Source organism: Dryobates pubescens, chromosome 33 (assembly GCF_014839835.1).
Source record: "Dryobates pubescens isolate bDryPub1 chromosome 33, bDryPub1.pri, whole genome shotgun sequence".
Lineage (NCBI taxonomy): Eukaryota > Metazoa > Chordata > Aves > Piciformes > Picidae > Dryobates > Dryobates pubescens.
The window spans coordinates 8926718-8953043 of record NC_071644.1 but is presented as its reverse complement, the minus strand read 5'-3'; the positions used below and the strand labels follow the sequence as shown (position 1 = coordinate 8953043).

The window sequence follows — 26326 nt, the reverse complement described above, 5'->3', positions numbered from 1 at the left end:
ATCCAGCTCAGGTCACACAGGAATACATCCAGACAGGGCTTGAAAGTCTCCAGAGAAGGAGACTCCACCACCTCCCTGGGCAGCCTGCTCCAGGGCTCTGTGAGCCTCACAGTGCAGAAGTTCCTCCTCAGGTTGCCCTCCTGTGCTGCAGTTTATATCCCTTAGCCCTCATCCTACCACAGGGTGCATGGCTGAGTGGTGACCCTGCAGTGCTAGGTTGAAGGATGGACTGGATGAGCTTGAAGGTCTCTTGCAACCAAAGCTACTCTGTGACTCTGTTTGGGGGTTTGGCACCAGCACCCCCGGAGGGTCTGCACCCACTGCATGCAGATAGTCACAGAACCAGGGAATTGTTTGGGCTGGAAAAGCCCTCTAGGATCATCACCATCAACCCAACACCCCCATGGCCATCAAACCATGGCCCCAGGTGCCATGGCCACAGGTTTCTGGAACCCCTCCAGGGATGGGGACTCCACCACCTCCCTGGGCAGCCTGTGCCAGTGCCTGACCTGCAGGAATCAGGGCTGAGCTGTGTCCTGCCAGGCTGCTTCACGCTCCCCAGTGTGCCCTGGTGCTCACAGCTGGACATCTCCTGGCTTACCCACATCTGCCCCCCCCCCAGTGCTCCCCCACCACCCCAGCATCCAAGTGACCTGGGTTTGGACACTGGCAAAGGCCACAGGTGAGTTGCTGGGGGCCAGGCTGAGCTCCACGTGTAAAGGGAGGTGCAGAGGCCAGCTGAGCACCTCTGTAACCAAGCTCCACAGCACGGCCAGGCCACCAAACCCTGCCAGCACGGCTCACCCGTCCTCCAGGCCCCTTTGCCCAGGCCCCAGCACCCTGTGGCAGGCTCAGCTGGCCCTGGGCACCCTGCCCTGCCCCGTACCTTCACACAGTTTTCACATTCAAACCGTTTTCCGCTGTCGTGGGACATCTGGTGTCGGATCAGGTTGGACTTCCAGTTGAAAGCCTTGGGGCACTGGTCACACTTGTACTCCCTCTCCTCTGTGTGGATCACCATGTGCTGCTCCAGGCTGGGGAAGAGAGAGCTCCTCAGCACCCACCTTAGCTGGGCACCTACAGCCAGGGCAGACAACTCCTGCCCTGTGTTGGGAGGTTTGGACCAAGGAAGGTGATCAGAGATGGTGAGAGAGAAGCACTGGAGGGGGCTGGGGGGGTTCCAGAGCCGGCAGCTCCCATACAGCAGGGCTGCAAAAGTCTCTGTGAAAAGGAGGTGAGGAGCACACCGACCACCAGAGGTGCAGCACTATGCAAACACCTTCTCTGCTGTTGGCATTTCCTTCACAGGCTGCCCCAGACCCCTGCTCTGCCCCAGAGCGTCCCTGTGCTCGGTGCCATTTCTTGTTAGACACCCAAGGCCATTTACAGGTAGGGAAAGGAAAACCAGCCCTGGCCCTGCAGGTTCCTGAAGGGAAAAATGAGCACTTTGTGGCCAAGGCTTCTGTGGCATCCCCACAGGGAAAAACAAGATAAGAGCTGCTGCTGAGCTATCCTGGTGCTGTTTTCACAGGCATGAAGCCTGCAGCTTCCCAGAACACAGCAACTGAGCGGTGGGAAGAAACCTGATCAGGTGCAAACACATTTCACTTGCAAATGTCAGGCATCTTTCAGTCCTGAACTCAGCAACTCCAGCCTCTGCCAACTGGCAGCCTCCTTCCCCCAGGAGCACGATGGCAACCTGGAGAGGCTGCTGGAAGGGGGCCAGGGCAGGGAGGGCTTCCCAGGCACAGGGATGCTCCACTTCCCCCAGCGCCATCCTGATGCACGGGCAGGCAGCGTGCTGCTGGGCACCCAGCGAGGTGTGGCAGCCCAGGGAAGCCTCTGCTGCTGGCAGGGGGGCAGGTGTGGAGGCTGGGAAAACACGCTCTTCAAGACCAAGTGATGGGAAAGGGACCAAGCAGGCTGGAGATCCTACACCTCTCAGGTCCCTTCCTCTCTCAGCCCCTGCAAAAGGGACCCAGGGCCGCTGCAGGTCCCAAGGGGGAGCCAGGAAGCACAGGGATGCTGCTCAGAGGAGGTGGCAAACGCACTGCTGGAATGAACAGCAAAATGCTGAGTGCTGGAGGCTGCTGGGGAGAAAACCTTGGACCCTAAAGGCTCAGGATGCAAAAAAACCCACCCCAAACCCACCCCAATCCTACAAAGATTGGAAACAAACCAAGCCCTCAGCTTCCTCAGGCTGGCTCTGACTATTGAACCACTGAAAGCTCAAAGGTGACAGAGTGCAAGGGACCTTTGAAGGTCATTTAGTCCATCCTGATCCCTGCTCTAAGGCAGCACTTGGTGACTGTCAGTCAGCTCACTCTTGGAAGATGCAAACTTTCAGGTCAAAAATTGTTGGGCCCCAATGATTATTTTTTTCTTTAAACAAAGAGAGAGAGAGAAAGAGAGAGAGAGAAGTTGAATTCTTGTTTGGAGCTGCCCAAGGCAACACAAGTAGGAGCTGCAGAATAAGCTGGCCTGGGGTTCCCCCTGCTCCCCTTCTCAGGCTTTTCTTACAGGTCTAGCAGCCTGTCACAGCCCTGAAAAAGCCCCAGGGAGCTCAGAAAACAATCATTTAACCTTCAAATTGCCACTAATGTCCCTGTCAACGCCAGGGGGGCTGGCACTGGATGATCTATAAAGCTCCCTTCCAACCCAATGGGCTGTGGGTTCCACCACCCAGCGATGAAAAGCATCAGCCTGCGAGACCAGGGTGAAATCCAAGGCTGTGCAAGACTCAGGGGCACTGCAGGATCCTAGAGAGGAGATTCCTTAACCCTCTGGAGAAAGGAAAGATCTCTCTGTGGGAGCTGTCCCCCAGCTCCACCTCGGCGCCACACTTCCCAGCCGCGGAGAGGGCTGCGCCGGAGGAGGGGAGGCCAGGGGAGGGCCTGGCCACCTGCTGGTACCTGTATTTGTTGGGGAACATCCTCTCGCAGTCCTTGCACTCATAGACCTGCCCATCTCCCAGCCCTTCTTGCTTGATCTCCTCGTTGAGGCTCTCGTAGAGGGAGCTGACGGCGCTGCAGGAGTACTTCTTGTGCCGCCGCAGGTCCAGCTTGGACTGGAGGAGTTCGTCGCAGTCCTCGCAGCGGAATGTGTGCTCCTCTGCAAGAGACAGCAAGGGGCCTGGCACGGCTGCACCTGCAGCCCCAGGGCAGCCTGGGGGCCTTCAGCCAGCGCCGGGCTGGCCGAGAGAACGCAGCAGGAGCGGGGATCTGCCGAGAGACGCCCGGGGAGAGGACATCTGCGAGTGACAGGGGAGGCAGAGCGAGGCAGGGCTGTGCCACCAGGCTGCTTTCACTTTAAGCATCGAGAGGAAAACAGTGAATCACACAACCAGGAGAGATCTCGATCTGTGGCTGAGGTGTGCAGACCCACAAGGATCAGGAGCTACACCGAAGAGCGGGGCCGGGCTGGGGCTCTGTGTTTGCAGCTGGGGGCTTTGAGCTCATCCTCAGAAAGAGCAAGACCAAAGCACCCTCAGCCAAAGGGCACAGCACAAGCCTGGGGGAGCTCCTTCCTAACAAGATCTCTGCCCAACACCATCCTCACACAGCTGCAGGGGCAGAGTGTGCCACCACAGCTGAGGAGCCCAAAGCCTGAGCAGCATGGAAGGGAGGGGGAAAGGAGCCACGTTCTTTGGTGCTGTGCTGGTTGGGCTGTTGGGGGTTTTTCTCTCTCTAAAAGCAGAGGCAGGCAAGGCTGCTCTGCACAGCATAAATTATTGTAGTCAAGGTCAAACAAATTAAAAAGAGGGCAGCTATTATTAAGTTTACAAGGCAGCATCCTGACCATCCTGCCAAGCCAAACAATTGGCTCAGAGCTGTAAATTTTCCAGGAGATCAACCTCTGGGAGGGAGTTGAGGATAGCTCTGGGTTCCTCCACCCTGCAGCCAGCCTGACACAGCAGCTCCCAGCCACCACTCGCTCGCTGGGGCCGCATGGCCCTGTCCCCCTCTGGGCTCTGCTTTGGCTTCAGCTTGATCCCTTCTTTCTGGCAACTTTGCTTTCAAAAGGAGAGCTTGTGGTAAAAACCTGGAATGGGTTGGGTTGGAAGGGACCTTCAACATCATCCAGCTCCAACCCCTGCCGTGGGCAGGGACACCTCCCACCAGCCCAGGCTGCTCATCCAGCCTGGCCCTGAACACCTCCAGGGAGGAGGCAGCCACAGCCTCCCTGGGCAACCTGTCCCAGTGTCTCCCTACCCTTACTCTAAAGGGGGAATCCATGGCCCACACTGGAACAGGCTCCCAGGGAAGCTGTGGATGCCTTCTCCCTGGAGGTGCCCAGGGCCAGGTTGGATCTGATCTAGCAGGAGATGTCCCTGCCCATGGCAGGGGGGTTGCAACTAGGTCACCCTCAAAGTCCCTTCCAACCCAACCCATTGTAGGACTCTATGCATTACAGCCACCTAGGCTGTGCTTCAAGGTCTGCAGTGGGGGTGTGAATAAATCAGGGTGAATTTTGTTCCCAGGTGTGAGCTGAGCAGGGGCACAGCAGCCTCACACCCAGCGACCGCCCGCGCTCGGGCACTGCTCTCCCTCCTCTGCTGCTCTCAAAGAAGCCTTTGCAAGCCCAGGCTGTGGTTTTCGCCCTGTGCCCCTGCACACACCATCAGCCTGTGACTTGCTGCTGTGGTGACTGAGAAAGAGGAGATCCCCCAAGCTGCAGCAGCAGCAAGCTCTGTAGGCAGATGAAACCCAACCTGGTCCCACCTACACGGAAAGTATCGCCGTGCCCACGGGCTGGGAAAAGTCAGACACAGCTCAAGAGAGCAAACAGCACCACGAGAGCAGCAGCTGAGCCTTGTCCTGTGGTGCTGCACCCTGCAGGAGTGAAATCCAGAGCTGCTCCAGCAGCTCCTGAAGTGCAGAGGAGAGGGATGCAAAGAGAAGTACGATCCAGCAGGGTGACGACTTTCCTTTGGGAGGGGAAAAGGGATTGTGACTAAAAAAGGAGAGCTCAGGGAAGAAGCTGCCCAGCTCTGGCCCATTTCAGCTCCTTCTGACAGATCAGATCCTCTGGAACTGCCAGCAGCATCCTCACAGCCAAGGGGATCAGGCCCTGCTCTGCCCCTCAGAGAAATTCTGCTGTGCAGCATGGTGCAGAACAGCACCAGACTGTCCCTCAGGCACTGATGTCCCTGGGGAGGGAAACCTGGACATCAGGATATAAAACCCTCCCTAGCAGTATCACATACTGTGAGCAGCCACCATCAGAATAACCCAGGCTGATTCTCAGGAGGAAAGCAAGAAAGAATTGCAGCATCCTGGCCTGGCCTGCTCTTGCCTTGGACTGGTACCAGCAGCACGGAGCTCACACCAGCACCCAGCAGGGTCTCCCTGCACAGCTATGGACCAGAAACGTTCTCAGCAGGAAAGCAGCAGGTGGGGAGGGGCTGGGGCTGTGACTAGGTGTGTTTGGTACCTTTTCAGCCCCCCACACGTCCAGAGCTGGGGTGAGAGGACACAAGGCTGACAGCACCAAGTGTCCCAAAGGCAGGCACTGCAGAGGCTGAGGCCACAATCTCCTTGTGCCATCTCTCCCCACATCAGCTCTGAGCCAGGGCTTTATCTGCTGCAGCCCTCACTTTTCACAGCCTCAGATGTCAAGCTGCACTCCCAAGTGTCAGTGGCACTAACAAACGTGACCTGACTCCTGCTCTCTGTTGCACTCCTAGAGGAGGAGGTGGGCAGGAGCTCATCTGACTCATGCAGCCCACAGAGCTGTGGAGTACCAGGATAAATCCCTCCCTAACTCCAGCCAACTGCTGGAACTGCTCTGGCACCTCCCAGCCCACCCCTCAAATCCAATGTTTTCCCCTTGCAGACACAGAGGTGGCTCAAGGAGAGAATGACCTCCTGCAGAAGCGACTGGAAGCCCTCCAGATCAGCAAGTTCACCTCTTAAGATGCTCCTGCAGCCCCCCCAGCATCTCTCAAGCTCAAACTGGCAACTCCCCAAAGCTGGAAACAGGGAATGGAGGAAGTAGATTTACTCTGTTCTCTTCTTCTGACCTCAGAGAGAAAGCATCACCCCTGCAAATCCATATGGAATTCTTCTTACTTCAGTTGGAGATTCAAATGATTGATTTTATCTTCTTTCACCTCAAATACCCTCTAGGAGCCAGAAATCCACCTCGAGTTTGGAGAAGTAGCCATGGAGAGGAACTTAGTACCTGCCCAGGTGAAGATGGACAACTTCCAAGCCCCACTTCCAGAGCAGACACCTGAGCAGAGCACTGCCTGTCACCAGGGATGTGGTTCTGTCCTCTCTAGGGCATTACAGGGTAGGCTGAACCCCATCAACAGCCTCAGGAATAGTTCTGAAGAGGCTTTTCTTCTAGTTCCCCTGGCAGCAGAGCCCCAGATCTCACACAGGGAGTGTGCAGTTGGTAGAAGCTGGGGAGCTGCCCCGTCAGAGGTTGATTTCATTGGCAGAACTCTGCTTTGTCCAGGCTCCTGCTGCAGCAGCAACCTTCCTTTGCCACCACCAACCACAGCAGCTTGCTCAGAGGGAGAAAACAACTCACAGGTGGAATCAGGTTGGAAGGGACCCCCAAAGGGCATCTTGGCCACCCCCTTGCACTTGGCAGGGACACCTCCAGCCAGGGCAGGCTGCCCAGGGCCACGTTGAGTCTGATCTCGAATGTCTCCAGGGGTGAGGCTTCAACCCCAGCCCTGGGCAGCCTGTGCCAGTGTCTCACACCCTCCCTGTGCAGAACTTCCTCCTGGTGTCCAACCTCAACCTGCTCCAGTTACAAACCATTGCACCTCATCCTATCCCCACAGCCCCTTCTGAACAGCCCCTCCCCAGCCTGCCTGCAGGTCCTCTGCAGATACTGAGCTGCAGCTCTAGAAGATGGATGCCAAGAAGAGAAATGCAACTGCTGCAGAGCATTGGGGTTTGGAGGGGGAAAAGAGCATTTCAGTGAAAAGATGACCCCAGAGGACTGACCAAAAGCCCTGGGAGCCCCAGGCAGGCTCCAGAAGCCCTGCTGTCTATTTCTGTGTCCATAGCAGGTGTCCCCAGCTTGGAGCCTTCAGGTGCATTGAGGTTGGAGCTGGGGTTTGTGTTGGGTTTGTTTCTTGTTTGTTTTGGGTGGGGGGGTTTGGTTTGGGTTTGGGTTGGGGTTTTTTTCCCCCCTCCCTCCTTCTCCCTTTCTTTAAGCACCAAAACTAAAAATATTGCCCTTGGGAACAAGTCCTCATTAAAGTTTTTTCTCCCCCTCTTCCTTTCAGCACCACGGATGCAGACGCTGCCCTTCACAAAAGGTTGCTGCTTTGGTATCTCACAGGGAGAAAGGGGATAAAAAGAAAAGGAAAAAAGGGGGAGGGGGGCAAAGAAAAACCTCACCACCACCACCACCACCACGCCAGTCAGACAAAAATCGCTGCCTGCTCCCCGTGTCTCGTTTGCCAGAGCCGTGGTGTGTGCGGTGCCTATCTCAAGTTCCATCAGTAACACTCAGGACAAAGCAGGAATGTAACAGGGAAGGGGGGGACTGGGGGGGGGGGAAATAAATCAGTGCCTAATAGCTTTCAGAGAAACCAAGGGGAACACAATTATGTGGCATCTACATGCTAATCTACCAGACTCCAATCTCAAAGGAGTTCAAGTGCCCTACTCAAAATTCCTGCAGTGATAAGGGGTCTGCTGGGTTTGGCTGGGGTTTGGATAAAAGATTTCCCTCTCTCTCTCTCCTCTCTCTCTCTTCCCCCCCCCCCTTTTTTTCTCCCCTTTTTTTAATGATAATTATCTTTGTGCTGAACCAATTTGGCCTTTTCTTCCTCCTTAATTTAAGGCTCGGAACAGGGGTGCACAGAGGCAGCAGGAAGAGAGCACTGCCCGAGGTGGAGGGGGAAAGGGGGAGGAGGGGGGGGTGGAATATAACAACATTAAGTCAAATCCTGAATGTTGGCTCCTTATAATTTGGGAGTAATTATGTGGCAAAAGGAGCAGACAGGAGCAGGAAGAGACAGCTGAAGGCTGTGCAGGGAGGAGGATGGAGAACCAGCAGCACTCTTGGCTGCTTCAGATAAAAGCCTGGGAGAAAGGGAAGTGCAAAGCACAGTGCTGAGGGTTCCGAGTTCTCCCTGGCACCAAAACCCAAACCAGCCCTGGGTTACTGCATCCCTGCAGGCAGAAATGATTCATCTCTCTGTCTTGGTCTCAAAACATCACAGACTGCATCAGGATGGAAGGGAGCCTCAAAGGGCAGCTTGTCCACCTCCAGGCTGCTCAGGGACACATCCAATGTCTCCAGGGATGGAGCCTCAGCCTGTTCCAGTGTCTCACCACCCTCCCTGTGCAGAACCTCCTCCTGATGTCCAACCTAACTCTGCCCTGCTCCAGTTTCAATCCATTGCCCCTCGTCCTATCCCCACAGGCCCTTCTGAACAGTCTCTCCCCAGCCTGCCTGCAGACCCTGCAATTGCAGAGGTCTCCCTGCAGCCTTCTCTTCCCCAATAATAAGAAAGTTATTATTTTTTTGGGGGGGGAGGGAAATACTGAAAACCCCCAAACCTGCCACCTTGGTGAGCCAGCAGCTGCTGCCCTCCCTGCCTGGTCACTCCCTTCACTCATGGACCAAAGCCCTCCACAGCTTAAGAGGATGCTGAGCAGGAGCTCCATGCTGCTCCTTGTGCCAAGGGAAGTGCTTCACCCCCACCTTCATGGGCCAGGAAAAGAAAGAATCCAAAGCTCTGCAGGGCAGTGCCCTGCCAGCCTTGGGATGGCCTGGCTCGTTTTCATTACACCCAAAGAAACCTGGGGAGCCTGGGCACAACACAGGGCACCTCCAGTCCTACCCAGCCCCAAACTGCTCCTCCCAGGGGAGCAGCAAATTCACCTGTTGGGTGCCTGGAGCTTAATGCAGACTCTTGCTGCCAGCAGCTGCTCTCACCAGGCAAAAACAGGCACACAGTGACAGTTCAGCAGGGGCAGGCAGGCAGCAGCCAGGGGTTTGCCCCAGTTTGGCACTGGCTGAGGCTGCCAGCGTTGCTGGGGCTGCTGGTGAGAGGTGCAGAAAGGTCCTGTCTGGCAAAAGGAGACCTTACCTTCCATGCTGGGCGCCATGTTCCCAAGGGAATAACCACCTTCCTTCAAATACACCAAGAGCTCTTCTCCTGGCTCAATTTCTTTAATAACTTTATAATAGATCTGGGGATCAGAAACAGAAATTGAGAGACAGGTTAAATATGCAAGGCCTTGCATGTCACACTTTAACCACCAACTCCAATTATCCCAGCTAACAGGGGAGGCTGTCACTTGAGTTGTGGGATAATTGCCACTGAGAGCTCTTGTTTTCTGCCTTTATTTCACTCCACTTGTGTCAGCAGCTCATGTGGTTGGACAAGGAAGGAGCATTTGTGGTACCAGCCACTCTCACTGGAATTACACCAAACCTTCCCATTGTTTGCCCTACCTCCTGTCAGCTCAGGGGGTTTGTGATAGCCAGGGGCAGACTGAACCCAAGGAAGGGACACACTTAAGCCTCTTCTCTAAGCCCAGACTGGCCTGATGCTCAGAGAGTGGAGCCAGTGTCCTCTCAGAACTGTTTTGCAGTGTTCTCACCTACAGCCTGAGGAGCTGACCCCTAAAGACAAGATCTGAACCATGCCAGGTGAGTAGGTTGTCCTTGCTCAGAGTTCCCATCTCACACAGAACTTGGACCTCCCCAGGTGCACTGAGCTCAGCACTGCTCCCCTGGACCTCCCCAGGTGCACTGAGCTCAGCACTGCTCCCCTGGACCTCCCCAGGTGCACTGAGCTCAGCACTGCTCCCCTGGACCTCCCCAGGTGCACTGAGCTCAGCACTGCTCCCCTGGATCACCAACAACTGCACTGTCCACCTCCCAAGCCTTCCAGGATGCACTGATACAGCACTGTCCACCCTCCCAAACCTTCACCCTTACACCAGAGGACAAACCAGAACCAGGCTGTGACCAAGGGCAGAGGCCATGCCCCAGCTGCACACCCCACTCACACCACTTCAGGGGTGCAGACCGTGGGTTAAAGGACACTTGGAGTGTCCCAAACCAAAGAGGAGCCAAGGCTACAAGCCCAGTGACACTGGGGTTACACACAAGAGGACCCCAACAGCTTCATTCCTGCTGACAGAGGGGCAGAGTCTGTGGGGTGGATGTGTGCTGCCAGCAGCTTGCTCGTAGGAGCAGGCTCGGAGCTGCTGGTTCCCTGTATGGATGGAGAACTAAACTGCCCTCCTGGGCACACACTGCTCGTGGGTACCACCAGCACCACCTCAGTGCTGCCTAAGGACAGATTCTGTCAAGCACAAGGTGTTACTGCTGTGGTTCTAATGCAGATTTTTGCAGCCCTCTAAACAGCATCCTTCAGAAAGGTACTTAAAAAAGGTACCCCAAAAAAAAAAGAGCACAGACAGAATCCTCAAATCCCAGCAGGGTGGGGCTGGAAGGGAGCTCTGGAGAGCACCCAGACCAACGCTCCTGCAGGGCACCCACAGCAGCTTGCCCAGGAGCACAATGGCCAGCTGGGGTTGGAATCTCTCCACAACCTCTCTGGGCAGCCTGCTCCAGGGCTCCAGCAGCCTCACACCAAGGAAGTTTCTCCTCCTGCTCGGATGGAACCTCCTGGGCTCCAGTTTGTGCCCAGTGCTCCTTATCCTGTCCCTGGGCACCACTGAGCAGAGCCTGGCCCTATCCTCTTGCCTCCCACCCTTTAATCCAAACACGGAAACCGGTCTACAGCCAACACGAGCAGCCCCGGACCCCGCAGCACGGCCCCGCACGCCCGGGTCAGTCCCGCAGCGCCCGCGGAGGCTCCGCTCCGGCACAAGGCGCTGTCTCCCGGGCAGGGCGAGCACCGGCAGCCGCCCCCCGCCCCGGGACTCCCACCCTGCCCAGTCCAGACCCAGCAAACGCCCGGGCAGCGGCACCGGCAGCGGCGGGATCCCGGCGCCGGCAGCGCGGCCCCAGCCCGCCCCAGCAGGGGGCAGGCTCCGCCCGCCCACGGCTCCGCTCCGCCGCCCGCGGGGTGTCCCCGGCCCGGCCGCGGCCGCCCGACACCGGCGGGGCCGCCCGCGGGGCTCCGGCCGCTGCCGAGCGGGAGCCCGGGGAACACCAGGGGACTCCTAACCTGTTGGCTCCGGGCGAGGCTCAGCAGCTGCGGGACACTGCGGCGGGGCTGGCGGCACAGCCCTGTCCCCAGAGGACATCCCCCGCGGTCCCGGGGCTCCTCCCTGGCAGGGCCGGGGCCGGGAGCTGCGGCACGGAGCCGAAGGGAAGGGAAGTTGAGGCCGGAGCGACTGCGAGCTGCTGCCGCTGTGCCCGGGGCAGCGGGGAGGGAAGGAGGCGATCACCGCCAAAACCTCGGGGAACGCAGCCCCGCTTAGCGCGGGGCAGCCTGAACGCAGCCGTTCCGGTAAATGCAGCCCGCACCGGGGGCTGGGATTCCTCCAGTCGCCTCCGTTTCTTCTCTCCTAAGCGTCCTCTAACCTTCCTGCAGCTCCAGCTGCAAATGGTTTACTATTTAGTGTACGAACAGCCCGGCGGTGCCCAGCACAAAAGGCCGAGAACGTTCTTAAGTGACATGGTCAAAGCAGCAGCAGTGCCGTGGCCACAAGCCCGAACCGTCAGCTGGAGACATTAAATGTAACGGCAATTTACAGGATGCCCCAAGCTGCACAGCCCCATCCCTGCACTTGCCACAATCCTCAGCAGAATTTCCATCACCTTCTCCCCCCCACCCCCCAGGTTTGTAACCAATTCTTCCACTGAACGCAAATCCATCCTCACCTAGCCGAGAAACAACCGGGGCGGGGTGGGGGGAAACAAAGTGAACTTATGCAGCTGGAGGCACCTCAGGATCGTGCTGTGCAGACCCTTAGCTGGAAAATCCTGAGCAGTGCAAAGGGGACAGCAAGATAAATGCTTAAGTGCAGCTGTAAGGAGGTGAACACAACTGTTCCGCGTGGGTCAGAGAGAGAATTTCTGTGGATTCCACTCCCAACTCCGAGTGGGATAAAATTCTCCTTTTTATAGATATTTTGAGAGATAGATAGAATTTATTTGTAGTTGACTCTCTTTCCTGCCTGCTTGTTCGACAAGAAAAAAAACCTTTCCCATCCCTGAGTGTGGTGACAAACCAGCCTGAAAAAAAGCCCAAAAGAGAGAGGAGGAACAAGCACAGAGCTCAGGGAAACGGAGCTGATAATTTACCACCGCTTGCAGCTTGCGAAGGGAGAAAAGGCAAGCCGCCCCAAGTCGCTGTTAAAAGACATTTCTCTTTTGGCTACTAACCCCAAACCAAACGAGCACCGAAACGCAAAGCACGATCGAAAAGTTTCCCCCTGACCCACAGACGCAGCCACAAATGTTACGCTGGGAAAAGCCTTCAGGACTCTGACCCCGCCTGGCTAACGCTGCCGCTGCGTTGCCCTCTTTAACTCCTTTACCTCTCCTGTTTGCTCCCAGAACAGAGTAGCTTCGTGCAGAGAAGCGCAGGGCAGCGACAGCCTGGCGAACAAAATCGCCCCAAAGAGCACAGCCTCCATTAATGAGCAGGGAAGAGCCAGATCCTGCTGGAGTCACCTTAATTTCATCTAAGATGCCGTGACACTAACCACGCCACTGATGCTCGGGAGGAATTGGAAGCGCTGCTGCGTTTCCTTTCCTTATTTGCTGTGCACCGAGATTCAGGATTCCAGCAGGACATTTATGGCCACCGAGCGTTTCTGTTCGGGATTTCTATTAAAAAAATCCCACGCATTAGCATTTCTTTCTCCCGAGGAAAGGGAAGCCCTCTCCTCACCACCACTCGGTTCTCCTTGGCACAAGATAATTAACACCAGAGCTCAGGTTCGGGGCTGGTTGCGAAGAGCACATTTGGTGATTTTTTTTTTAAAGCAACATTATTCCAGACAGAAAGCATTAAAAATGAAAAGTAAAATAAACCCCCAGAGGAATCCTTTTCCCGCCTGGATCTGCTCTGTAACTGCTCCCTTCGGATGGGAACTCGGAGTGCCAGGAAGCTGGCGCCGGCTGCGAGGGTTTTGCAGCACGGAACCAAACGATTTGGTGCAATTAGCGCAGGTATCGATAACGCAGAGCCGCAGCACAGCGGCACGCACCGAGGCTGATCGCAGAGCAGGGCGCAAAGCTGCGCATCTTTGCTCTGCGATAAAGCGGTCTGGAGACAGAGACAGCTCGGGATCAATCCTCTGCGCCGCTGTTCCCAGCGCCGCGGCAGCAGACGGAGATGGAACACGAGTGAGAAAAGTCCGCCCGGGTATTCCCTTCATTGTTTAGGCAACCAGCTCGCATCAGCGCTGTTTACCTGCTGTCATGAGTGCTGCCTGCTATTGATCTCCACTTCCTTGCAGCAACACGTGTGCAGCTAGGGAGAGAAGGGCACCAGCGAGCTGGGAAAACAGCTGCAAAGCTTCCCTAAAGATCGGGACCCCCCTCCCCAGCCCCCCCGCCGCCTCGCTGCAGCAGCGTGCGCCAGAGGTGATGGACAAAGACAACTCAAAACCAGCCGAAAAGTGGTGGCTTTACGTTCCTGCCTTGCAAACAGGGAGCTGCGGCGGCAACCCAATGAGAGATGAAGGCAAACCTTTCCCCCGCGCGTTGGTGCGAGGCAGGGATCGGGCCCCGTGCGTGGGGCTGCGCGGCTTGAGCAGCAGCAAGCTCGGCAGAAGTTTGGCCTCCTGCGTGCCCGGCCGGAACGCGGCTGCACATTTTGCTTTTGTTCAGATGTTTTCCTCCTTTGGAGTCTCCTTCCCTTTGTTTCAGCCCAGCCACACGGCGTTGCATTTCCTCTTTTTTAAAGTCATTGTATTCCATACCTGGGAACCTTGAGCAAGGTCCCCACAGCTGGATGTAAGAACCCATCTAAAACATCTCTGGTTTTAGAGGCTGAGGGTTTTGTTGCCATCACTGGTGCTCCTGTGAGCTCCAATGGATGCAACACAAACGAAAGCAGCACCCAGCACCCCCAAAACCCCTGGCTGCTTTAATTATTGCATTTATTCTCCTTACTATTTCAATCTCCTGCATGAAAACAGCTGAGCTGCTGCACCATTTGCCCTGCGAAGGCAGCAGTAGCCACACGAACAAATAAACCCCAAGTCCTGTGTCATTTCCAGATGCATTTAGCAAATCTTAGCACTTCTCTACCTCCCGCACCCCACCCCCCCCCTCAGTCCTCCTTTAGAAACACAAATTTCTCAGTCGGTCAAGGATCTGCTGTTTGTTTAAGCTACCTACCAAGCAAGAACAAATAGGAAGGGAAATGAGGAACATTTCTTTAGGTGGGGGAAAAAAATTGGTTTCACAATTGAAAACTATTAATGAAGTGTCTTAGCTGTTCTCTTTCTAAGTAGCAGCACTTCAGGGCAGGGGGAGAACCTCCCCCCAGCACTCTAAAGTCCACACTCTGCTCTCAATTCCTTCACCAAAAACCCGGGGATATTCTCCGTGCGTTGCTGGGAATGTTCTCGAGTGTAAAGAAGAGCAGGATGAGGTCTGGGCTCTGTGTGTGTGTGCAAAGGACCATCTCCTCCCCAGGTGAACTTGTTTGTTTTCCTCAAAAGATTAAAAGCTCTTCCCAGCACAAAGCTGCTTTGTTCTTTCGGGGGTAATCTTCTCCTGCCAAAGCTTTTCTTTGCTTTATGTGCTTACAAACAAACCTTTGCCAGGCAAAATCGTTGCCTGCCTGCTGCACGGGAGTGCTGAAGCCTTTCTCCCTGCTTTCTGAGTCCCTGTTGCAGGGAAGGGAAGCAAAACCAAAAGTGCTCTGCTAGGAGTGAGAAATTAAATGAAGTTAAAGGCAGCGCTAGGAGACAGCGGTGGGGAGAGAGCAGCAGTGCTTAGTCACTCTGAAAATTGATGTTTCCGGCGTTAGGAGTCACTCTGGTCAGGGCCTGGGATCTCTCCTCTCTGAGGTCTCTTCTCTTTGTGATCTTCCCTTTCTGAGATCTCCTCTCTTTGAGATCTTTCCTCTCTGAGCTCTCCTCTTGCCCAGACCTCCCCACTCTCCCCTGCGGGATGCTCGGCACACCAGCCCTCAGCAGCAGCTCCCCCTGGACAAACTCTGCACAGAGCTCTGTGCAGACACACGGCAAAGGGGAGTTTGAAATCCAGACAAATTCCATCTTCTCTGCACATCCCTCCAGGAAAAGGAGGAGATTCCTTTTTAAAGCACACAGCAGCTACCTGCTTCGGAGAGGAACACACCTCACCTGACTCTCCTAGCTTTTGTAAAGACCTAAGCACCAGGGGAGGGGAAGTGTGATGTTCCCTGAGGTATTTATTCCACCTAAACATAAAGGGGGAAATTGACTGTGAAGGTTCAGAGCCCTGGAGCAGGCTGCCCAGAGAGGTTGTGGAGTCTCCTTCTCTGGAGGCTTTCAAGCCCCATCTGGATGTGCTGCTGGGTGACCCTGCTCTGGTGGGAGGGTTGGGCTGGATGATCTCCAGAGGTCCCTTCCAACCCCTACCATGCTGTGAGTCCATGATTCACCTGTGCAGCAGAGGCACAGGAGCAGCCCTGCCTGTGCCACAGAGAGCTCTGAGCAGCTCAGGGAGTAAGACAAGGAGCTGATGATAAATAAATGTTGGCTCTTGGTTAGAAGGCTCCTTGATGTAAGAGCACTTGTGAGCGGTGCTGAGTGGGCAGGGCAGCAATCAGCAGCTCATTTTGACTAAGCAGGCTGAAATTTAGAGCTTTGTGCCTCAATCTCTTCTGGATTGCTTAAATTGCCAACATTTGTGGTGTTTTTGTGGCTGGAGAGATACACAGATATTTGATTGTTTTTTTTCCCCCTGCATCCAAAGTTATTTGAAAGCTTTTTAAAGCAGCAGCTGAGTTCACAGAGTGGGGCTGGCGGCTTGGTGCCCCCCGAGCTCTCGTTTCACAGGAGCTGGCTCACTCCAGCTTCACTCCAGCTTCCCTGTCAGCTAGACTCTGAGATGGTTTTGTTACAAGTGCATTTTCCCACCCTCAGCTCCTTTGCTTGTTTCATTTGTCTGCATCCAAACATGCCTCCTGCTCGCCAGCTGGTGACACAGTGCATTGCTCAGCCCACTTAGGTGACTCGCAGCTGAGCTGAGCTCAACTGGAGCTTCGTGCAGCTCCCAACCTGGACTGCTCATCTTGAATCCATTCTGGGCTTTAAGCTTCAAAGCACTTTACAACCATTAGCTGACAGGATCAAAATCCTGTTAATTCCCTGGAATATCCCTCACCCACCCCCCCACCTCCAGACTGCTCCACCAGCCTCTTAGCTTCTTACTTTTCTTCCCCCTCAGCAGACTCCCAAACCATCTCCCACTTTCGCTTCTCCCTGAGACAACAAACTGAGCTTACAGCTCCCTGCTCACCTCAGCTGGGAGCAAACTTTCTGGCAACCAAACACCCACCCCTGGATCCCACCAGTCCTGCTGTGTCTTGTCCCACACCAGGGGTCAGCATTCCACACTACCTTCCCCCCCAAATGAGGACTGGGAGACCCCCATGAGGCCAGGGGGTTTAGATGTTCTCAGGGACATGGCAGCAGAGTTGCTCAGCAGATGAACCATGGAACCACAGAACTGTTTTGGTTGGAGACCACCTCTAAGGTCATTGAGTCCAACCTTCAACCTAAGGCCACAAAGTGAGGACTGGAAGACCCCCATGAGGCCAGGGGGTTTAGATGTTCTCAGGGACATGGCAGCAGAGTTGCTCAGCAGATGAACCATGGAACCACAGAACTGTTTTGGTTGGAGACCACCTCTAAGGTCATTGAGTCCAACCCTCAACCTAAAGCCACCACAGCCATCAAACCATGTCCCCAGGAGCCATCTCCACACGCTTCTGGAACACCTCCAGGGGTGGTGACTCCAACACCTCCCTGGGCAGCCTGCTCCAATGCCTGACCACAGGCACTGCAGTGACCCTCGGTCCCCTCCCTTCAGTGCTTCCTCCCCACGCTGCCCTCTGCCCAGCCCACCCCAGGCTCTGTGGAAGCTGTGAGCACAGCAAGCTGGCAGCAGGCTTGGGAGTCAGTGAAGGCAGCCCTTACCTGGTCGTTAAGGTGGCAGACAGCAAGGTTCTGCTCGTCACAGGAGCAGGCCACGCGGATGTACTTCAGCCAGGTCCCAGCCCCGCTCTGGCTCGCGTCCAGGCAGAACTTCTCATTCCCCAGGTCATCAGCAAGCTGCAGGAGGGCAGGAGAAGAAACACATGGCTCACCTGGGGTCAAGGAAGGAGGAAGGAAGGAGAATTCTATGCAGGGTTCCAAACAAGAGCTGGGAAGGAGAGAGCTGGATGGCAGGCACCAGGAATCACGACTGACAGGCTCAGGATTACAACTGTGCAGAAGAGGAATCCTTCCAAATGAACCCCTCAAGTGCTGGACAGTCCAAGTGTGGGGTGCAGAGAGGGTTAATGGAGGGGCTGTGGTGTGAAGGCAAGCCCTGCTTGGCCAGGCAGAGACCTGGCACTTCATTGTTCTTAAGCCAGTGAGGGAAGTTTGATGGCACAGGGCCGCAGCAGCTGTTTGTGCTGATCCATTCTGCAGCTCCCTCAGACCAGCACCAAGGGGAGGAGAAGCCCTTTGAGCCCTGCTCACAACTGGGCCTCCTTATTACACAAACTCCATTTTTCCCCCTCCCTAGGCTTAGCTTTCCCTCTACCCCTACCAGACCCTGTGTCAGTGCAAATTACTTCAGTCATCAGAAGTTCTTAACGTGCTTGTACCAGCAATTAATTGTCTCAGAGTCTCAGGGGATAGAAGGACACTTTCCCAGCTGGTTCAGGACAGAGGGAAATAGAAAGGTAGGAGAAATGAAAACTGAGTGGTGACAACCACGAGTGTAAGGTCAGGCTGAGGGATCTGGGAGGGACACTGTCAGCTGGCACTCTGCACCTCCAGAGCTCAGGGCAGTGCCAGCAGTGGCCCTGTGCCCCTCCTGGGCCAGGCAGCATCACCAGGAGAGCTCCCAGCAGACGTGCCCTGGCCTCCCACCTCCCCCAGTCACCACCTTTGGCAAGCTGTGAGTATTGAAATGGGCAAATCACAGCAGCAGCCACAGGGGTTTAGCCATCCAGGGACCACTACACAACCAGTCCATTTTATTTCCTAGCTGCTCCTTACAGATACCTTCTCCCTTAGACTGCAATTGTTTGGGTGAAGACACTCAGACAGCTCTGGGGACCCCCAGCTGGTTTGCAGGGCCCTTGCACACAGCTTGACAGCCTCAGAGCGAGGTCCTGCCTCAGCTAGAAATCACCTGAAACTCTGTGGTTTTATCTGAGTGGAGCTTTAGAACCCAAAGAGGGGCTGTGAAATCTCACAGATCAAAATGAGAGAGAGGGAAAAAAACCAACCCCAAACCAACAACCCAGAGGCTGTATGAAACCCTGAGAACCTCAGGCCCTGTTTTTCACACACACTCACTCTGCTCCAGAAATGGAACAAGGTGCCACGACCCAGAGCCCAGCAGCATCACTGAGTGACTGCGTTTGGCACACTGCTGTCCCTTTGCCAAGTGCTTTGCTCCTGCTGCTGTCCACAAGGAGCCTTTGGAAGTGGAGCAGCTGGAAAACTAAAGAAAGAGTGGACAGAGCAGAGCAGAAGAGTGGGCAGAGGGTTAGCAGCAACCCCACTGCCAAGCAGCAGGAAGGGATCAAGGCTGGCAAGCTGACTTCATAGAAAGCACAGAATGGGTTGGGTTGGAAGGGACCTTAAAGAGCATCCAGTTCCAACCCCCTGCTCAGGCCATGACATCTCCTTCTAGCCCAGGCTGCTCAAGGCTTCATCCAGCCTGGCTTGGAGCCTCCACAACTTCTCTGGGAGGTGTTTTCTAGGATGCTTCAGTGTTTGTCCATCAAGGAGCCAAAGCCTCTGCAGAGGATCTGGCATGAGGTGTCCCTGCCCATGGCAGGGGGGCTGGAACTAGATGATCCTTGTGGTGCCTTCCAACCCTGACTGATTCTATGACTTTGTGATGATTTTTCCAGCCCTGGTGAGCTACAGAATGTGCAATCAGGTGAGCTGCTGCAGGCCCAGCTGCAGGGCAGGGACATTCTCTTTGTGGTTGACACCTCTAATTAAAGACCAAGTTCACACACTCAGGCTCTTTTCTCATGCTCTGTATGAAGTTGTATCACAACTTAACCCCCAAGCCCCCCTGAGAAATCCATCTGTGAGCACAAATCACTCCCTGCAGTTATGTTTCCCCCCTCAAAGGTGCACACACACACACAGACACACACACAGACACACACAGAGACCATTCTCAGGTCCCTCTCGCCCTCACCTCTAGAAAAGCAAACTGAGCTCTTTGACCACATCTCCTTCCAGCTGAGACCAGAAGGAAATCAGAAATTTCCTCTGCCAAAATGCTTCAACCCTAACTGTTTACAAACCATTGTCAGCAAGCAGAGAGTGCTGCTGTTTGCAGCCTTGCTTTGGGAGCCACAGAAAGCCCTCTCTGTTGGGTGGTCTGTGGAAGAAGCCCCAAGGGAGAGCTGAGGCTCTGAAGACAATCAAGAGGAGGAAGCAGAGGGAGCAAGTGGTGTCACCTAGGGGGACATCAGAGGTGGCAAAGGGAAGTACAGAGGGGTTCAGCCCACAGAGGACTGCTGGAAGGTTCACTGCACCCCAGCCAACCTTGTCTGGGATGAACTCATTGCAACAGGCACAGAATCATGGGATGGGTTGGGTTGGAAGGGACCTCCAAAGCTCATCCAGTCCAACCCCCCTGCAGTCAGCAGGGACATCCTCCACTAGAGCAGCTTGCTCAGAGCCTTCTCCAGCCTCACCTTCAATATCTCCAGGGATAAAGAAGTTGTCAGAGGAAAAAAAGAGGGGGTGGGGGGAGACAAGGGAGAGGTGGAAAAGAGAGCAGAGAGCTGTAACCAGTGCCAGTTTTGCAAGGCCAAGCTCATTAGGGGCTGCTATTCCAGTCAGCAACACACTGCCCCTTCCTGATGACCTGAGGCCTGAACTGCAGCATCCCTGCCCCAAGAAGCTGTGCTCAGGGCAAGGAGGCTCCTGGGACTGTGCTGCCTTCTCCCCAGGGCACAGCACAAGCAGCCTGGGAGCCATCTGCACTCACAGAGCTGCTGCCAAAGCTTTTGCCTGGAGCGCAGCCTGTGGCATCCTCCTCAACGTTAATCATTGTGGGAGCTCTGCCTCTGCCTCATCTCCCTCTGATCACTCTTCCATTTTATCCACCCACCCAGGCCAGGGACTCCTCACTGCCTTTTATTCCCTGAGCATGCCCCAGAGCTCCTCTCTCCCCTCTGCTGCAGCTGGGGAGCTCAGCTCATACTTTCAGCTATTAACTCCAGGCACCTCCCAGCACTTTCGTCCTCAGACCCAACGCTCATCCAAGCCCCCTCAGCCCCACTCCTCCCGCTGGCAGTGCCAGCAGTTTGCCCTGCTCTCAGCAAGGCTGCTGTCTTCTCACAGGGTGTGGTGATCTCCCCATCCTTCTCTTCTGGCTGCTGGCAACAGCCCCACCTGGGTGCTCCTGTGGATCAGAGGGGCTCCAGCCGGCCCCGTTCAGAGGCAGGGATCCTGGACCCAGCCCCTGCGTGCTGGCTGGGGCAGAGCTTCAGACTCATCTCTCTGCAGCCAGAAGGAAATCGTTGTCATGTCCCAGGGCTCACTTTGCAGCTTCATCTGCTGCCTGCTGCACAGCACTCCGGGCTGGGGGGAGGGGGGGGCGGTGCCGACTCCAAAGGGCTTCATTGATCCTGCAAAGGCTAATTTATGAGCATCAGAAATGCTGAGTTACGAAGCAAAAAGTGATGGAAAACTTTCTCCTGAGCGCTGAGCAAGTTTTTTTGCACATCATTTGAGGTTTCCTGCTTCTCTAATTTGTGGGCTCTCTGCTGGGTTGTTCCTTTCACGTTTTAATGGGCAGCCTCCAAGGCCTGGCCCCGGCAGAGGTGTGCTGGGGGCTGGGATGCCTGGGGATCTGTCGTCAGGTCGCTTAATGGATTCCTAGTGTGCATGGAGAAACGAAGCAACCAGGAGTCTGCCATCGCTGACCCAGCCTCCTGTTGCTATAACATCCCTCCCCAGAAGCCCAGAGTGTAATAAACCTTCTCATCCCTTAGCTGCAGGATCTGCCTGTGACAGTTTGGCTGATGCAGGCATTTTGTTTGGCAGCAGTTAGAGGCTGATTTCTTTCTTTTCATCCCTTCCTCTTTCTCCCCCACCCCCACTCCCCCCTTCTTCTTCTTCTCTCTCTTTTTTTCCCTTTGCTTTAATGACCCACGGGCTGATGCAGAGCACTAAACTGTTGCCATGAAGTTTTGTTGTGTTTCTTTTTGAAATGAAGGGGGGAAGGAGGGAGGAAGGGGGGGGGGAGGGACTGCGGCGATTTATGACCTTCAGAAGCCAGCCAAACAGAAAGTCCATTCTTGCCACCAAACGGAGAGAGCAAAGGCCTCAGCCAGCACAGCACCTCTGCCAGTGTGCAGACACGGAGCTGAGATGATGAGCCCATAAATCCAGCCCTCTGCCTGCAATTAAGCAGGCTTCCTGGTGACCTGACAGAGAGTTAATGAGCACCGTGGCAGACCGAGCCAGGTCACAGCGCTGCGGAGCCATGGGAAGCGCAGAGCCAGCTCAGGGCCAGGGGGAGAGCTGGGAGGGTCTCCAGTGAGACCTTCTCCTGCTGTCAATCTCTGCTCCCAAAGGTGGGGTCCTGCAGCCAGCCGTGCCAGGGGGTAGGGAGGGAAAAGGCTGCTCCTCGGCAGCCTCTGCCTGTGCTTTAGCTCACCCCGAGGCAGCTGCTCAGCTCCTCAGCCTCAACCCTCCTCACCTGTGCCCCAAGGGACTCCAGGCTCATGTTAAGTGCTGTTAAATGCTTGCAGGATGAGGGAACCTCATTCCCCTCTGACTGGTTGGTCCTGTGGCCACCACCAGGGGTGTCCTCACCACCCACCTCCACTCAGAACCACGGAATTGTTTGGGCTGGAAAAGCCCTCTGGGATCACTGACTCCAACCATCAACCCAGCAGCACCATGGCCATCAAAGAATGCCCCCAGGTGCCATGTCTAACGTCCCCTGTGTGCCAGCAGCCTTCCTGATCCTCAGCAGAGCAGATGGGATGCTCAGAGGAGAGGGAAAGAAGCCTTTATGGATCTCCTCTGGTCAGACAAGGCTGCTGCTGTCCTGCCAGTGCTGAGACAGGGCTGGGAGAGCCATGGGCTGAGGCAACCAAGCTGGGCTGCAGCAGGGCTGGTGGGATCTGTGCTGCTGGGCAGGGGCAGGTGGCACCACTGCCAGACCCAGCACTGCTGCTAAGCCTGTGCTGCTGAGCCTGGTGCAGCAATGCAGGCTTTGAAGAGGACAAAAGGTGCTGAACTTTCACTCCTGCCACTCAGGCCACAGGGCTGGAGTGGGAATTTCCCACTGGTGTTTCCCAGCCTGCTTCAGGAGGGATCTGGAGCAAACCATCAGCAGGCTGCAGGGAAGGCTGCCACTGAGCCATGCTTCTGCCACAAAACAACCAACCAAAGAATAACCTTCTCATTCCTGTTTCCCCACCACACCTAAAGAGCAGAAGAAATCCCATGGGAAGAGGGCTGGCTTTGCCCAGAAGGCCCTGAGCCACCTCCAGAGCAGAGGAGTCTGGAGAGCTCACCCAGGCTGCCTTTTTGGAGCCAGTCTGGATCCAGCTGAGCCTTCTGAAGCTCTGCTGCCTGTTTGGAGCTGCTGCTCTCCCAGGGCAGCAGTGGATTCCTCTGCACTGGACAGATTTAAGCCTCAGCTTGGCAGGCTGCTGGGCCAGCTCATTCCAGCTCCACTGCCACCTAGAAAAGCTTGGAGCAGATGACCCCTGGGGTCCCTTCCCACCTGGCACCCTGTCATTCTGTCATTCTTTTTGCTGTCTCTAGCTGCCCTTGGGGTTCCCCTGCTCCCAGCAAGGAAGAAACCTGAGGTCCTGGACTACCCTCTTGCTCCCAGGCACTGAGACTTTACACTGCACATGGAAAACAGCAAGACAGGCATCCCCCAGCAGGATCCACCCAAGGAAAGTGGCTCCTGCCCCTCACTGACTCTCCACAGGCTTGCAAAGGAGCCCTGCTCAGCCTCTGTGGAGGTGGCAAGGCTGCTTGGCTGGGCCAGCTCCTCGCTTTAAATCATTCCTTATTACTACAGCTTTATTTTAACAACGTTTGGGGAGTGGAGCTGTGGAACACCACTACCATGTAGACCTCTTCAGAGTGATTTACTGCCAGCAGCAGAGTGCCAAAACCATTGGCTGCCTTTCACACCCTGGCCAAGGAAGCAGCAGAGCCCTCCAGTGCCCATTCCTGCTGCTCACATCAGACACCAACCTCCAAACCCTGACAGCCTTGCAGAGTCCCCTGCAGGATCAAGCATGAGATGAGCAGAGGCTGCAGCTCCTCTGCTATGGGCACAGGCTGGGAGGGTTCAGCCTGGAGAAGAGGAGGCTCCAGGGAGACCTTAGAGCAGCTTCCAGTACCTGGAGGGGTCCAGGAGAGCTGGGGAGGGACTTTTGGCAAGGGCTGGGAGCGACAGGACAAATGGGAAGGGGTTGAAGCTTGGGGTGCTGGGGGTGCTGGGCCCAGGCTGAGGCCGCAGGGAGATGCAGCTGAGTGATGCTCTGTGCTGGGTTTGATGGACACAACCTCTGAGACTCACTGCCTACCCTGAGAAGAGAATCACTTTTAGAGCTCAGTAGCTGGAGTTATCTTGACACCTGGCTCTGGTGCCTGGGCCACATTCTGAACACCTCAGCACACCACAAATCAAACCTTCCTGTGGGGAAAGGCAATCAGCCTGCCCAGCAGGCAGCAACACAACCACCCTGAGCTGTTCCACCTGCTGAGAGGCAGGGAAGGAGCAGAGCCCTGCTGTAGTAACACTGCTGTGCTGCTCAGATGTGTGAGCTCTTCACAGCTGATGGTTACCAGAAGCACCCCCAAGAGGAGGTGCAAACCTGAGCTGCTGAAACCGTGCTCCACACAGCACCAGAGGCTCCCACGCTGCTCAGCTACATCCTGCTGCTGCCTGCTGATTGCTTTTAAATGTATCATGGGCAAGAGACCCTCCCAGAGGGCAAGAGACCTTCCCAGAGGGCAGAACCATTCCTTTCCATGAGGTCTGGTGCTTGACCTGCCCCTCAGGGATGCTCAGCTTGGGCAGGGCAGAGAAGGCAGGTCCTGAGGCAGTGCTGGGAGAGCACAATGGCCACAGCCTGACGTGCTGTCCGTGGGCATGAACCTGTGGGAGCTCAGAGAGGGCTGGAAAGGAGACCCAAGAATGAGTTCTCACCTTGCTTTGGGCTGCTAGAGAGCCAAGGAGGACAGCTACCTGGATTGGGAGACCAGGGGTAGGGGGCAGCTCCTCAACTAAAGACTCCTCCCTGCTTTGGGCTTGGAGAAGGGAGCAAGGAGCATCCAGGCTTGTTCCATCCCTTGGCCCCATGGCACAGGGATGTTTGCTGAGTGTGAGAGCAAGGTGAGGAAAGCAGATCCCAGAGCACTTCCAGCTTCCAGGGAATCAGCTTCTGGGCTGCTTTGCCTCCTGAGGGAGATGAGGATTCTTCATCTGCTCTACATCTTGAAGGAGAACCTCTTCAATCTGCACCTCTAACACACAGCCCAGCCCCAGCCCAAGCACCACTCAGATGAGAACTGGGGACACCAGGGCCAATGTCTTTGCCTCAGGAGGATTGTTTCTGCACTGTGGTTTGGCCTCTCTGCAGCTGAAGCCAAGCAAGTGTCTGGTCTGGCATCTCCAACTGAAATCCCAGCCCCAAGGAAGCACAAGGGTGAACTGCAGAGCCCCAGGGGCCGCCTGGCTGAACCTTACCCCGAGCCAGTTCACCTACTTATGAAATGATCTCTGCTGGGGAATTGCCTCTCATGATAAATCCTGCCCTTGGAGTATGCTGAGCAACAACATTGCAAAACCTCCAGCTCAGATCCTGGCCCATCTCTGGGTCACAGGACAGCTCAGCAGAGGGATGCTGTGGAGGTGACCGCTCGGAGGGGAAGCCACAGCGAAGCACCAGCTGGAGGGGACCCAGAGATCTGCCTCTGCTCAGCTGATTTCACTGCTGCAGCTCCAACACATCTGTGTAGGAAGAGGTTCTCTGTTATAGCACATCTGGCTCTCTGACAGCAGGTCTCACAACTCTGCCTCTGCCAGCCCAGACCTCTTGCAGCGCCTGAGCAGGACAGGTTGGAGTTGGGGAGATTCTGATCACCTCCACGCAGGGTTTCTTATCTCCTGTGGACACCTCAGGCCTTACAGACAGCCAAAGCCAACTGCCTGCACTTTCATCCACCCCCAGTGCAACAGGAGAGGGCTTCTGCTGTAAGGTGAGCTGCTCTGAAGCCAAGGGGAAAGGGAGGAACAGGGCAGCATGTGGCTTTTAGGGCAGTTCCCTCAGCTCTCAGCAAGCCAAGCTCTGGTCTGGACAACAAATATTTGCTCTCCAGGCCGGCCCTGCTACGCTGTGGGAACGCTCTCAGCTGAGAACACACAGCAGCAGGATCCCCAGGGCAGCAGAAGGGAACCTACCTCCTGCCTGGGCTGCTCTTCCCCTGCCTGTTGGGTGAGGAAGACCTCTGCTGCTCCTGCGGAGGATTTCGGCATCACAGCTGCCACTGCCTCTGCTGTCACACATCACAGCTGCAGCTTCCCCCGGGCCAGCCACCAAACCCCCACTGCTGCTGGTCAGACACCAGCCAGGACACACAGCCCAACACCCAGAGAAAGGGGCTGGAGGGTTTCCTTCGTCCCCAGGCAGCACAGCAAAGCAGATTATTCCCTCAAGCCACTCTAGAGGTGGGGTTGGTTGTCTCTTCCAGCCGAGCACTCTCCCACCTCCCACCACTGAAATAATGCTCCTGGAAAACAAAATAATAACAATAAAATCAAATCTGACTCTGGGTAAATACCTAAGGGTCCTCCTGAGACTAATCTGAGAGTTTTCTGCATTAACAGATGGAGGCTTTTTATGGTGAGAGCTTGCTTCTTGTTTTCAGGTTAAGAATCAGAGAGCACAGGAGCTCACCAATTCCTCCTGACTGTAATCAAAAGCATGAACCCAATGCAAAGCAGGGAGAGCCTCAGCCTGGGGTTAACACTGCTCTGAGCATGCCAAGCAAGGGGAACGTGGTGAAAACACCACCGCTGCCTCCCTCCCCTCTGCAAACACTCACCCTGCAGCCACTGCCCCAGCCCTGAAATGCTGCTGAAACAGTTTATGGAGCCCTAATCCTCCAGCCTTTCAAAAGAGTATAAAAGCTAACAGCAGAGGATTTCCATGGCAGAAATGATTCCCGGCTTGGACCTGGCA

The 26326-nt window shown here is 55.5% G+C and overlaps 1 protein-coding gene across 2 annotated transcripts in view; it reads right to left on the bottom strand.

Annotated features, from left to right (window-relative positions):
* The window catches only part of PRDM16 (PR/SET domain 16), a 283417-nt gene that overhangs the window by 26222 nt on the left and 230869 nt on the right, over positions 1 to 26326 (bottom strand). For both annotated transcript variants that reach the window (XM_054175853.1, XM_054175854.1), the window contains exons 4-7: positions 17049 to 17183; positions 9065 to 9167; positions 2913 to 3111; positions 887 to 1034 (exon numbers count right to left, since the gene is read on the bottom strand). In XM_054175853.1, the coding sequence (XP_054031828.1) occupies positions 887 to 1034; positions 2913 to 3111; positions 9065 to 9167; positions 17049 to 17183 (585 nt within the window). The remainder of the gene's footprint in view (positions 1 to 886; positions 1035 to 2912; positions 3112 to 9064; positions 9168 to 17048; positions 17184 to 26326) is intronic.